The 14,200-nt window shown below is 38.2% G+C and overlaps 1 protein-coding gene across 1 annotated transcript in view; it reads right to left on the reverse strand.

Annotated features, from left to right (window-relative positions):
- The window catches only part of LOC149242386 (uncharacterized), a 164,844-nt gene that overhangs the window by 84,413 nt on the left and 66,231 nt on the right, over positions 1-14,200 (reverse strand). Inside the window, exons 5-12 of the mRNA XM_089374230.1 lie at positions 7,853-7,918; positions 7,648-7,719; positions 7,405-7,477; positions 7,135-7,172; positions 6,913-7,029; positions 4,923-5,042; positions 4,682-4,762; positions 4,480-4,548 (exon numbers count right to left, since the gene is read on the reverse strand). Coding sequence (XP_089230356.1) covers positions 4,480-4,548; positions 4,682-4,762; positions 4,923-5,042; positions 6,913-7,029; positions 7,135-7,172; positions 7,405-7,477; positions 7,648-7,719; positions 7,853-7,918 — 636 coding nt within the window. The remainder of the gene's footprint in view (positions 1-4,479; positions 4,549-4,681; positions 4,763-4,922; positions 5,043-6,912; positions 7,030-7,134; positions 7,173-7,404; positions 7,478-7,647; positions 7,720-7,852; positions 7,919-14,200) is intronic.

The following is a 14,200-nucleotide window of genomic DNA, read 5'->3' on the forward strand; positions in this document are numbered from 1 at the left end:
CCTGAATCCCCGTGTCAGGTGACTTAGGATTCCACATGATGCTACACCCCTTGATGAGCCTCCAAATGCTAAAACACTAAACATAAAAGCTTGGACGTTGGACTATTTGCTAATATGCCCCCCTGGCTAGCCTTGACCTTATTTTGGTGGATGGTGCCTTCTTCCAAAGCATAGATGAGGATGGTTATCATTGAGATGACTTAGGAGGGCTAGCACATCCCTCTTTGATGCCAATGCTTACCCTTAGGGGTGCCATGTCACTCACATGCTTGAAAAGGGTGACATAGGGTCTCTCCTAGATGACATCATGGTGGAGGATGCAGCTTTTGAAGATGTACACATGCACTTTGGGACTTGCTTGGAGTGAGGAACACTCTTGGACCCTTGTATTAGTTCCTTGATGACTTACAATCTAATTTGGAGGATAACGCCATTTCTAGCCTCCTTGGTTATGTCTTTTTGTTTTGATCTCTATATCATCATCATGTATGTATTGGGCAGTGCACTGGGTTCCATTTTGATATAATGGATATATGCATGAGCCTACTTTGATCATATGTTGTCTTCTATCTATATTCTAATGTTGTGTGTTTGGAAACATGAATGAAAATCTTTAAAATTATGTTTTTTATAAAAAAAAAAAATATCTAATGTACTTTTTACAACGACCGAGTCATTGAAATCGAGCCGACTCAGTCGATACTGAGTCGGAGTCGGAGTCGGAGTCGACCCTCGGCCAAGTCGGAGTCAGAGTTGGAGTTTTAAAACATTGGGGGAAAAGAGCTGAAAGACAGCATGTAAACCGAGGCCTATCCCTGCCCTGTTTTCTGGATTTGACAGTGAGAAGTTCAAGGCTCCTTCAGCACTAATTTCAAGGCATCTCATTGAGTTTTTCAAGGCTGTGAGAGGGCATAAATTTCTGGGTTATATTCTGATCTTCTAGCACAAAAATCAAAGCACTGTTAGGTGTTTTTATGCACAGAAATCTATGCATTTATCAGTCAGAGTTTATGACTGTGTGGAGGTTCAGATTCAGTGTAACTTGGCAGTGTCTTCTTCAAGCTAAAAAGGGAGATAAGTTGACTTTTCTCTGCTGTACAAATTTCCTTAATAAGCAAATAAATCCTCCTTTAGAACTGGTTTTCCCCTTGTGGGTTTTTCCAGGGTCTTATACCAAAAATATTGTGTTCGTTTTCCGAGTGTGCTTGCTTGTATGTTTTCTCTCATATCAGCTGACGAGTGAAAAATAGTAGAGTAGTCATTTGTTTCAAGTCGAATGCAAAATTAATTTCTATATCAGTCATATGTCATCATGGGGTTTGGGCATTAAACCTTTGCCAAGATAAGAAAAAAGAAACAAAAAAAATAAAAAACTTGACACTGGGTGGGCTACAGTGTTCTCAAATTTTCTACAAAAGATACTAGAAATTTGAAAATATATACATATATAAAATAAAATTCAATAAAATTTTGAAGTTTAAACACGTATAGCAGGCTGAAAAACACATATATACAATCTGAAAAAGCACATATAATGAGATACCTGAAAAACACATTCAGTGCCTGGAGGCTGGCAATTGTTGCTCAAAGGACACAACTGTTACAGCCTACAGGCTGTACTGTATAACAACAGTTAGATCTCTAAGGTATCTGGGAAAGACACTTATTAAAAATAAATAAAAATTCTTAACTTCAAGATCTCGAGTTAGCAACTCAAAAAATATTTAAAACACAAATTTGTTACATATAGAAATGGTCATCCTTTCAAAGGCCATTGTCAAAGGTCAAAATAGTGAGTTACCATCAAACCTGTAGGCTGTGTGCCATATGTTATTATGCAATCTATGACATTACCCTATTTATTCTCCTCATATAGGTTATTTTCAATCCATTCTTGCGTATCTGATGTCAATCTTCCCTTGCAAAATGCTCTATGCAATGAAATCAATGCATATATGCTATAACAAACAGGCAAATACAGAAAAAAAAGAAGTCGAACTAGAGATACAATCCACCACAACTTATGCGCTTGCCTCACGACCACAGTCGTTACAGCCAAGCACTGTTTGAACTTTGGTGAGCCTTCGGCCAATTGGCCATTGCTGTGCGGCTGTGCCTGTGGGCCAAAGCTCAAGCAACGAGCATGCAGCGAGAGATATAGGATATGACCAAAACAAAACCCACGCATCAGGACTCAGAACGCAGTGGTTGAGAGTTGAGACTCGAGACTGAGTGTGGATGCATCATACAGGCGGCAGGGGTCTTGTGTGGACGCAAGTGGAACTGCAGCAGGAGTCGAGAGTGGAGTGTGAGCCTTGAGGTGCTCGCGCAACTTTAGGGTTTTTATTTTTATTTTTTTACTTATAAACCGCCAAAACAACCCAAACCCGAAGCTGAATTTAATCGATTGCAACGCGAAATTTTTAATTTTGTTCGAGTTCGTGATTGTGTTCGGGTTCAAATTCGGTTCATGTTCAAGTTTGCCTTTATGTTTGGCAAACCAAAATGAACAAATTCGAATTGCATTTAAGTTGGCAAACTTCAAACCTGAAAGATTTTGTTCGCCAAACATGATGACTTAGAATTCACATATTAAAATCAGGCATCCATTTTCCTGAGCTAATGTACAGAATCCAGATCCCGATAATTATTTTCAGTAGTCATGCTATACTCTTAGAATGCATAAAATCGAGTTACAATTGAAGTCAGCCAAAAGTTTGTCGACATTAGTCGAGGACAGAAATCATTTTTTTTTCACTAATAAGCTTAAATGTAAGGCATAGAAGAGATAAGGACCAAAATCAAAGAATGGATACAAAATTGAAAAGAGAACAAACAAAGTTTCAAGAAGAGAAAATAAATGTTAATGACCCAATAGCAAAACCCATGACCAAGTGGAATAACAAAAACTAAAATAAGACAACATTAATTTTAGAATGCCAACAGTGCTAACTTGCTAAGGACAACAGCTACAAGAAAGAAAGGTTATAATAAAGAGGAAAGCGTTGGGAATGGAAAAGATTCAAACAGAAACTTATATCATAGCCAAGGTTGCACGAAACGGGGAAACGGGTACGAGTTTCCGAAACGGGAAGCGATACGAAACGCGACCTCCCCAAATTTTGGAAACGGGGAAACGTGAATATATATATATATATATATATATATATATATTAGGACATTTAAGAAATATGTGCAATCATAAAGCATATATGATACGTTCTAATTTATTACATTATGATAAAATTGTCAATTGTCAATGCATAAACTATAAGTATCTAAATTTACATCACATTTACTCATGAATAATCACATAATGAAAATAGAAATATCCAAAATCAGCCACGAGAAATTTCTAATTTTTTGTCTCATGATTGATTGGGAGTCTCCTCCTAAATAGTCGAATGACCTTAGTGCTCTTGATTAAATACAAGTTTCATACCCTAGTACCCTACATTCTCTTGATTATTGGGAGTCTCCCCTGCATAGAGGGCTTTGTTCTCTCGATTAAATACAAGTTCCATACCCTATTACATGATAAAATCCAATGGAAACATTGCAATCCCCCCAATCCTGAAATCCTGAAAAACAGATAAGTCTGTTGGATTTTGAGTGAGATCTAAAATTCTACTTTCTCCATATGAAATCCAATGAGGGCGAAACCACTCTCAAACATCCTGAGTCATTTCATGGTAATGTTAAAAATTTAAGTAAAATGATGAAAATGAAAAATAAAGGAGAATATCACTTTTACTTTAAGAATTTAACATTACCACGAACTGCATATCAACACTAGGGCAAAAGTTCACTTTTATAACTTTAGATAGGCATTTGTAAGCAACTAGAAGTCACAAGGCTAACGTAAGAATAGATTACAAAACAAATAAATAAATAAAAATTAAAAAAAACACAAGTAAATGCTGAAACGTGGGTCTTACGGCCCTGAAACATGTTTCAGGCCGTACTGGCCACGTTTCAGTTTCATGAAACGTGGCAGTACGCCCTGAAACGCGTTTTAGGGCCGTACCAAATGCGTTTCGGCTTTTCGTACTCGTTTCCGTACGGAAACGCCCTCTTACCCCACGTTTCCTGCAACATAGATCATAGCTTATCAAATTAATCAAGTAGACAAAGAAATTACAAATGGGATTAAAAAAGGGGGTCAGTTAAACCTAACCTCCTTTATATTGAGAGGTGATTTCTGGGATAAGAGCATGTTGGCTTGCAGCTTATTAAGTTATAACTAAAGAAACCTTGACTGAAAACAAAGGATTTGCATAAGGAAACACATCTTATGCAGACATCATTCTTATTCTATGTAATTGTTGGATAAAAAGTTCAATTTTAACAGCCAGTACTTTGGCTGGTTAGTTTGCAACATGTATGTTGATGGTTCTAATAAAAGAGACGAGCGTAATGAATAAAAACTTATAAATTTGATCTCCAGAAATATTTACATCATATGTCAAAAAGACTTACATATCGTTCGCTAAAGTGGACGAACCCCACAGGCATATTACTCTTTCTAGATATCGCAACTCTCTCCAACTGCATCCATACCAGCAATTTTTGGGAAATAATAAATAAGATATTCTACACATTAGTTCAGAAAATGATTATCACAACAGCTAACAGAATAATCTTTCATGGTAGGATTTTGATACAATGAGAAAAGCAGTACCTTCCCAAAAGGTTCAAAAAGTTTTCTTAAGAATTCCTCACTGGTATTCTCTGGAAGATTTCCTACAAATGCCACTTTTACCTGCATTAAAGCACACCATAAATAAGCAGAAAAAGGTACTGCAAGGAAATTTACACTAAACCTACAAAGGTATTACTAGAAATAACAAATTTAGAAGGCAAAACTTCCAATTATGTGTCCTTGTTATGAAAACAAATCCAGTCAAATACAAAAAAGTTACCTTTGCCATTTCATCAGGATCAAGCTCTGGATCACTTTCAGCCCAATCCACTAGGAGACGCCATTTACCTCCAAGCATAAAGTCTTGTTTGGTTCCTACTCGATGTGCACGAGCTGCAGCCTGTGATGGAATTCCCCAGTGGACCAGATCAAATTGGGAGGATGTTGAGATTGGGCTTGATTCTTAATTGGGAAGCCCTTCTTTCTTGATCAAGAGAGAGACATTTCAACTAAGGCGATTGACTTGAGATGAAATGACCACAAGATCGGTTGTTTCTTATGATAGTGATTTCTGGAGATGTTTTCTAGTGAAAACGATTTATGGAGATATTTTCTAATGATACTGATATCTGGAGATATATTCTACTAATACAACCTGAACAAATTCAATGTATGGTATATCACTACCAAGATTGCAATACATATGAAATTTGCAATTGGAACTGTATTTATAAGAAATACAATCAGATATGAATGCCTGAAACTTTGATATAACTGGATTACCTACTGTATTAACTCTTGATTTCTATAGAAGTATGGCTGCATTGAAAGATGGTGGGTATCATCATACAACATCCATTCAAATATATAATGAACAGTTCAATCATATGCACGCCAAGAAAAAGCATCCCCTACAACTGCATTCCTTCTCCGGTATACAGAATGCATGATGACAACTTGAGAATTATAATTTTTGAGCTGAGACTGATGTCATATATTTACAAGATCTAATTTCTTGATTGGAAAAGCTAAACCTGGAAAGTTTCTATTGTGTTTAATACTCTACAAGTGTCAGAAAAATTGAAAATAAATTGTGACAGTTTAAAAAAAAAAGCATATTACGTTCCAGAGATCCTTGCCTTCCACATTTGGGGCTCTTATCTTATATTAAGTTCAAAATAGAAATGTCATACTTGAGGTGGTTTATTAAGGTCGGTATCAAAAGAAGTTCATCAAAGCTTCAGACCAATCATTGAGACTGTTCGGGATTCACCAGATTTTGACAAACTTTTCTCAAGCAGGCTTCAAATTCCTTTGGACACAACCATAAATGCAAAAAAGAAATAGAAAATTACAATATGAGCCAAGATAGCAGCAGAATATGACAAGTCGTGCTTCTGAGGATAAAGATAAAGGTTTCACCAGCTAGATTCTGGAAATAACTACAAAGGAGAAGAAGATGAAAAAATTTAGAGAAAGAAGAGACTGAGAAGACAATGTAAGGCATGCCCCATTTGAGATGCTACCAATAAATTGTCAGTGTACAAAGAGCGTATTACGTTACAGAGATCCTTACCTTCAACCTTTGGGACTCTCATCGTATATTATGTTCAAAATAGATATGCCAGACTTGAGTGAGTTTAATTAAGGTCAGTGTGAAAAGAAGTTCATCAAAGCTTCAGACCAACCATTCAGCATGTTTGGAATTCACCAGATTATGACAAACTGACATTTCTCAGGCAGGCTTCAAGTTCCTTTGGACACAAGCAAAAGAGACAAGTTGAATTGAAAATTACAATCTGAGCCAAGATTGCAACAGAATATGACAAGTTGTGCTTCTGAGAATAAAGATAAAGGTTTCACCACCTAGACTCAACAAACAACTGCAGATGATAGGAGGATAAAAAAAATTCAGAGAAAGGCGAGACTGAGAAGACAATGAAAGGCATGGCCCATGTGAGATGCTGTCAATAGCCACCCAACCAAAAAAAAACGAAAAAGCCATTCAAATCAGTACATTAGCTATAAGATTATATAACATGTATAAGACAACCAGTCAAAACCCAAGAAGAGATATATACATATTTTGTTTCATACTTTCAAATATATTCTTCAAAGGAAAATTACTTTACAATACATCAAAGAAATAACCAAAGCACCAGCAGCCCTATATTCAGATTAGTATTATTCCACCAAAAATGCTAATCAGACACCATTGTACAGTTGTTCTCTTCAGTAGTAAACATATATTGTTGTAGCCATGCTCTTACCGCATGTGATGCAAAGTGAACAAAAGCAAACCCTCGATTCTGTTTCTTCTTGTCTTCGGGGGATTCTCCAGTTCTTGGAGGCATAGCTAGCACTACAGATACAACATCCTGAAAAGCCTGAAAATCACTCCCACAAAAACACTTAGCATGGACTTCAGTGCAGATAACACAGGTCCCAATAAATAAAATATACTAATACATGAGCTTAAGTTCCACACTTACTTGACGAACCATTGATTCCACCTCTTCGTGCCCCCAATCTATAGAAGACAAAAAACAGTTCCAAATGCTCTTAGATTTAGGCCAAATGGCAATCAGAAAAAGAAGAGACATCTTTTATTGTCATATTGAAGATGAACTTAATACAAAGAAAATAAAAGTAAATAACGAATCCACTATATACCCAACAATAAACAAATAGTCAATAGATAGCCAAATAAACACAGAAACCACTAACCGACTTGAAGAAATGGCCTAACAAAATTTACGCACCCTTGCGAAGATTCCCTAGAAAAAGTGTATCCTTGTCTGAGGATGGAGACACCCCAATCTTTTTGCCTTGCAACTGCCAGTACAAAACATTATAGGCAGCTGTCACTCGACAAAAAAAGCTTACTGGTAAATCACATGCAAAGCAAAATGAAGTGTAACATTTTTCCTTGTAAAGAGCAATGAATATAAAACCTTCCAGCAGAAATAATATCAAGCTAACCTATTGTAGAAAAAGATACTCACTGTTATGTTACTCTTTTCCTGCTGAGCTTTCACGGCAGCTTCCTTTGTAGCAAAGCGAACAAAACAATATCCCTGATAAATTCCAGTTATTTAAAGAAGCCATTGACAAATTATTAAATTATTATTCTTAGAAATGCTAAAATATTGTGGTCTCAGTTGCACTCAGATAGATGGTAATAACGTGAATAATATTCAGTTACATTACCTTCAAAGCTCCATTTGGGTCTTTCATCATGCGTATCTCTACAACCTCACCACAGGATGAGAATATCTGACAAGCAAATACCAACATTTTTAAATATCACCTCTTCACACCCATGTTGACAAAATATTTCAAACTATTAAAAGATAAACATATCATTTTCTTTGATTTAAAAAAACAAATTACAAATAGTTTCAATGCTCAAAGATTCAATGATGAATATTAAACGCCGTTTTTTATATGCCATGCACCTCTCCATCCAAAAAGAAGACCATAATACGAACCATGGTTCATTAAAAATTTCAGTGTTGAGCATAAAATTTAAAAATTATCATCCTCTAGAATCACGACCAGATTTGATCATGAGTAGATATTCAGTTGTTATCAATACCAGATAGTAGAAACTGCACGTTTATTTTTCATCTAAATGAATCCAACTAAAAGCAGCAGATAAGTAGCCACATAGCAAGTTCTCTCATAATTAAGAACTTGGTTATTGAATAGCATAGAGTATGTTAACATCATTTGGATCCACGTTTTATAATATCTTCCGTATAATCGGATTTCCAATCAATTTTCCAAATAGGTCTTTCCCCTAAAACTCACTATCCTCTCTCTCGATGCTAGAAGTAGTTGGCCACACCCTGAAATAAGGACTTTCAATAATAGTTAACTGAAAATGTAAGAGGTAAGGGATATTGCACCTATTTTCTCAACTGCTAATTCCTATTTTCTCAAGTGCTAATTTCTTTTTCACAGAACATATCTTCTCCTATGTTATCACTTTCATAATTGTTCAAATCAAATGAACATCCACACTCAAGTACCATTAACAAACTTCAAATAGAAACATTTTCCAACAACCTCTTGACCAATCCAGATTCCCTACACCTGACCTGACCTGACAAGGAGGGACAGACAATGTTGCAATAATCATTTATCTACAGCATCAAGCAACTGCTGCTATTCACATGTTCGTTTCAGAAATGGAACAATAGATGATAGAATGGAAAAAATAGAGATGGCTCTTGAAGTGGAGCACATATTGTTCAGTTAAATAAAAGCAAACAGAACAAGAGCATTTCACGTGGCCAGTGGAATGTTGTACGTTAATTATTACATGTGCTGTATCATTGGAAACAGAAAGCCAAGAAACTGCTTTATTTGTTTGAAACAGAAGGCAAAAGACAGAATAAAGTTAATAAACTATAACCCTGGGCTACAGGAAAGGAAAAAAATTTCTTCCATGTGATAAAGGGTCAAACTTTCCGAATTATCATATATGTTTATGCACACACAGGTTTGCCATTCAAGCTAGTTTAAGGGGTTATCTGATGTGTTATTATACAGCCATTGAAGCTTAATTAACTCTTTTGAATTTTTCTTTTAAAGCCTTCTCTATTTTGGCTCGTAATAACCTGCTTCTTCAAACCCACTGCTCCTCTCAATAAGCTTACTACCTCTAGCGACGTTGCTGATTATGGCTGTGTTACTGCTCAAACTAGCAGGGGACCTAAAGGGGATCACAGGGCAACGATGGAAGCTTAGCCCACTGTCACTTCAGCGAAGACTCCCTACTCTTTACGGACTTTCACCGACGGGAGGAGACCCGGTATATAGAAAGTCACTTGTCAAAGATGAATCAACCAATGGATGTGAAGTGACCTTAATGATCATTTTCTTGGAAATGGGTTAAGAATAGAGCTTACTTGCTTGTTAAGCAAGGTACAAAGATTTTTAGGATAAGGAGGTGAGGATTTGAGGGTTAGGTTAAAGGAAAATTCCTTGTAAAGGAGTTTCCCAATCCTAAAACCCTTATTGGACTTGACTTCCCGAATGGTTCTTGAAGATTTGACTTTTCAAGGTGTGGGACCACACGAGGCCAAGTGGACCCAACCTAGGTTAAGGAGAGAGAATCTAGCAACCAATGATGTTCATTGCCCAGACAAGGAAGGGGAAAGGATCAAAGAATTTCCAGTTAAAAGTGTCAAATTGATCCTATGAGGTGCTAGCCTAGGTAATACCAGGGCAAAGTTTGATCCCAGAGCTAGGGCTTGGGTTATATCACAACTCCACCATCGGAATGGCTTCAAAATTGGAGGAGGCCATAAGGACACACTAGCACTAGCACAGTAGAGGCTAGGAGATCGAACTTTTTCTTGGGCTATTTTGTCAGGAAAGTGATGCCCTAGGTGACCCAACTTGGCTAGACCTAGAAGAGAGAGGGAAAGGTGAAGAAAAGTATTCTTTGAGTGATCACCTATTGGAGGATCGGTGCCTTAATCCCTTAGGGAGAATGGAGTCTAGGAGAATGATGAGAAAGGAACTTGTATTTCAGTCAAGGAGACCTTAAGGACTACTTTTCTTAGCCTTTACGACAAGAAGAAGATACCTCGAAACTTGTATACTTCGCTTGGCAAAAGAGATGGCTTATCAAGATAAATTCACTAATGGAATTATCCCTAGGAGATTTCATTCACATACATGGCCCAGACATTGAGAGATGATATATAGAAACAATAATTTTACAAATTTGCAATTATGAAACGCAGTAATTAGCCCTATTATAGCGAAAATTCCATTCTTGCATATGACAAAAGTAAAACAAGAATAGCATTAAAAGTGTGTACTTACATTATACATACATATAATAGGAAAAATCCAACCACCAACAATTTGACAATAAAGAAGCTCCAAAATAAAAATACTCCAATCCAAAGATCAAAATTTATCCATGCTCGAATTCTTCATCCCAAAAAAAGTGTGAAATTCTCTTAAGAGAGGAGTGACCCAATCCAAAGTGATAATGAGAAAATGAACTCATTTTACTTGTATTTATACACTAATTAGGAGTTCGAATTAGTCTCTTAGGTCTACATAGGCCCCAAAAATAAAATAATGTGCTACAAACCTAACTTTTGGTGGCAAGCCCACCAAACTAGCTCATGAATGAAATAATAAGCCTCTCAAGAGGTCAAATGATAAATAATACATGTCGTAGAGCCCTCCAAGAGGCCTGATGAGGTCCAAAGGTGCCATACTGAAGCATAGGACCCTCAAAAGTGATGGACAAGGGGGTGGCCCCTTGTTCTCCAAACAATAAACCTATGGTGCTCCCAATGGGTGTGGGGGCACAATAATAACTCCATGGGTCTCCAAATGAGTCGAAAATGCATGTAGACCATCTATAAAAGCTCAAATGATGGCGTAGGTGATGCCACATCATCCTATAAGTCCTGGGCCAGCTACCAAGTGCATGGTACATCTATGGGGCGATTTGGGCAAAGGTGAACCAAGTGCATCTTTCTCGTGCAATAGGTGGATCTCAAGCCAATCTCTGAACATCTCTGGGGATCCATGGAGTGTTGTCTATTGTTGTGGAGGCCCATGGCTCTCAACAACACCCTAAATGTGCCAATGTAGCCCTCTAAAGGGTTAGGACCCCGTATAAGGAAACCAAACCCAAGATGGAGACCAGCTGCAATCCTGCATAAGTTCCAATGCGTCCCCTAGCCTTCTAGAACAACAAGTCATTAAAGATCGAGTAAAAGAGCTTACAAACCATAGACCACAGGTGGGGCCTTCATAATGGCCTGCCCTTCCATAATGGGCTTTGACATGTGCTAATGTCTCCAAACTCTCAAATGGGGTTAACCAAGTATCCCATTAAGCGGTTTCTACTTTTAAAGGGGATAATATGTCCAAGGTACATCCTTTAAAAGGTGGTGGCATGTGATAAAGAGGTGAATGGAATAGGGAATGAGAATGGGCAGCCTTTGGCCACACACTAGGGTACAAGGGTAGCTAATAAAAGGGAATCCCACACTTGGGTATATAATGTATAGGAGGGAGCAATCGTGGTACATGAGGTGCCCCGACCTTGATTTTTCTACCCTTCTTTATATGCCTTTTGCCTTTTTATGATTTTTCTTCAATTGACTACTCGGGGTTCAAGGGGTAAGAGCATGATGTGTGAGATATAGCAGTGGATACCCCCTTTTAAGGTAGGCCGGTTCATTGCCCACCAAGGGTTGGTACAATCATGGGTTCATATATGGGGTAGAGCTCATGTATCGGCTTTTCCCACGTGGTAAATGTGTTTGTCTCGGCCATCTTTTGCATGTTATGGTATGTTTTCCTATTGAATGTGGCCAACTGTGCTTTTACTTTTCTTTTTAGCTACATCAACCTCTGGGGCATCATTCCAGGCCTGACCCAAGGTGTGGGCAAGGGGGAGGGGAGAGCTAGCTCTATGTGGACCCAGTGGAGGAATGTGGACCCAAGTGGAAGAAATGATGAATGGGGTAATAATGAGTGAAAAGGGGTAATTTGTGCGAATGAGAGAGCGGGACCACGCAACCAAAATCAAGGTTTCCTGTGAAATACCATCCCTAAAGCCAAATGATGAGTAAAAGAGATCCCATGTGACTAGAATCCAAGGTTAATATCCAAAAGGGGGTCTAGGGGACAAGAGCACAAACTTAGCCCATTCTTTCTGCTGAATCCCCCCATTAATCCATGCCCAGAAGTGTCCCTGATAAGGAAACTACAATACTCAATTACCAAATGACAATGCATACCTTTAGGTTCAGAAGGCACGCTTTCAAACATACAATCATGACAGATGGGTGAGGGACCACATGGCTAGCTCAGGCGGCGGAGTAGTGGCACAATGAGTTAGTTGGTGGCTACAAGGGGCTGCTGGCTGCCGACTAAGGACCATCTTGGAGAATGAAATTCTCCTAGGGATATCACCCACAAAATGGTGGGTAACAAGTTGTTCATGTCAAGTTCATTGTTTAGCCTTGATACTATTCCATTCATGCAATATTGTGTCTTTCATGACATTTTTAATAGGTAAGTTATGTGATTGAGCATTTCCCTTAGCATGCCTACCTAAGGTTTTAACCACTTGGTCATACTTCAATTCTGATTTTCGTTAGGTTCATCTGATGTACAACTCCTGGAACAAATTAGTGTCATTTCAAGGAGGTTCACAAGGGCATCACAACTGGCTCATTTTTCTTCTTCCTATATTATCACTATAAAGAATGAAATGTCTAATATTATTACGCCACTTATGATCCAACATTTCTTGGAGTTTAAAGTAGAGCGGCTAATTGTTAATTTTTCCTTGGTAATTCAGAATCGGGTCTATGTCTAAAACACGATCACAAACACATTAAAATGCCACAACACAAGCACTTAGCACAGTAGAAAATGTATAACAGTGAATCAATGAAGTACACAAGAATTTTCGCAACCCAAAGCTTGCTTGCATTACAAACTTTAATTCAACGAAAAAAGGGCTCACGTACCAAGGATCATGGCCCTTACAATTACCCTGAATACAAGGAAACTATGGCTTGATGTCAACAACACACGACCATCAATCTGCCCTTGGACAATAACAAACTTCACTTGTCGAAGAAGCGCTTACACCAGCCCTTTTAGTGCACTTGTGTTGACTCTTGAACACCTGGAAGGTACTTTGCCACCTATACTTGCAGAGAGTACTGCTGCTCTAATGCCTCTACCCTAGCGGCTCACAAGGTCTTATGCTACTTCAAAAATGCTTGTACATATCAGCTCCTCAATCTGTCATCTATCAGTGGTTTATGCTGCTCCAAGTATCACTGAAAAAACGCCCAATAAATATGCCCTGTAACAGTCCTCTAGCTGCGCCAAAGGTCACTGCACTTATGGTCTACAACAAACAGTCCTCATAACAATAACTCAACAACTCCTGAGTCAATGTACTTAGGCACCCAACACGTTTCCTAACACCACTTGTTTAACAGACTTCACTTCAATCAACCTAGCAATCATCAACCATGAAAATAAAGCCACATACCTTCATCAAACTCTGCTTAGTCATGATGAAACCCGGCCCTATGCACTCAAATCCCAAAGGTATTTTCGGCCCTCTTTAGGGCTCCTGTGGCTGCCTCAGGAGGTGCCCTAAATGCGGTCAAATAAGTGATCTAACACCTGTGTATACCTCACAAATCAGACCTTAAGACACCTGCAGATAAGCTTGAGGAACTCGACCCTCACTTCGGCACTTCACAACCTTCTTGTTCACAGAAACTAGGGTCTTGGCCTACTCTTTAGGGCTCCTGCGGCTGCCTCAGGAGGTGCCCTAAATGTGGTCCAATAAGCGATCTAACACCTATGTATACCTCATAAATCAGACCTTAAGACACCTACACATAAGCTTGAGGAACTCGACCCTCACTCTAGCACTTCACAACCTTCCTATTCACAGAAACTAGGGTCTCGAACTACCCTTATGCAACATAATTTACTTCGGCCTATCTCTCAAAAAATTAACCACATTCATATGCCCAG

Source organism: Pinus tabuliformis, chromosome 8, assembly GCF_031772625.1.
Source record: "Pinus tabuliformis cultivar Carrire ecotype Pingquan chromosome 8, CPIR1, whole genome shotgun sequence".
NCBI lineage: Eukaryota > Viridiplantae > Streptophyta > Pinopsida > Pinales > Pinaceae > Pinus > Pinus tabuliformis.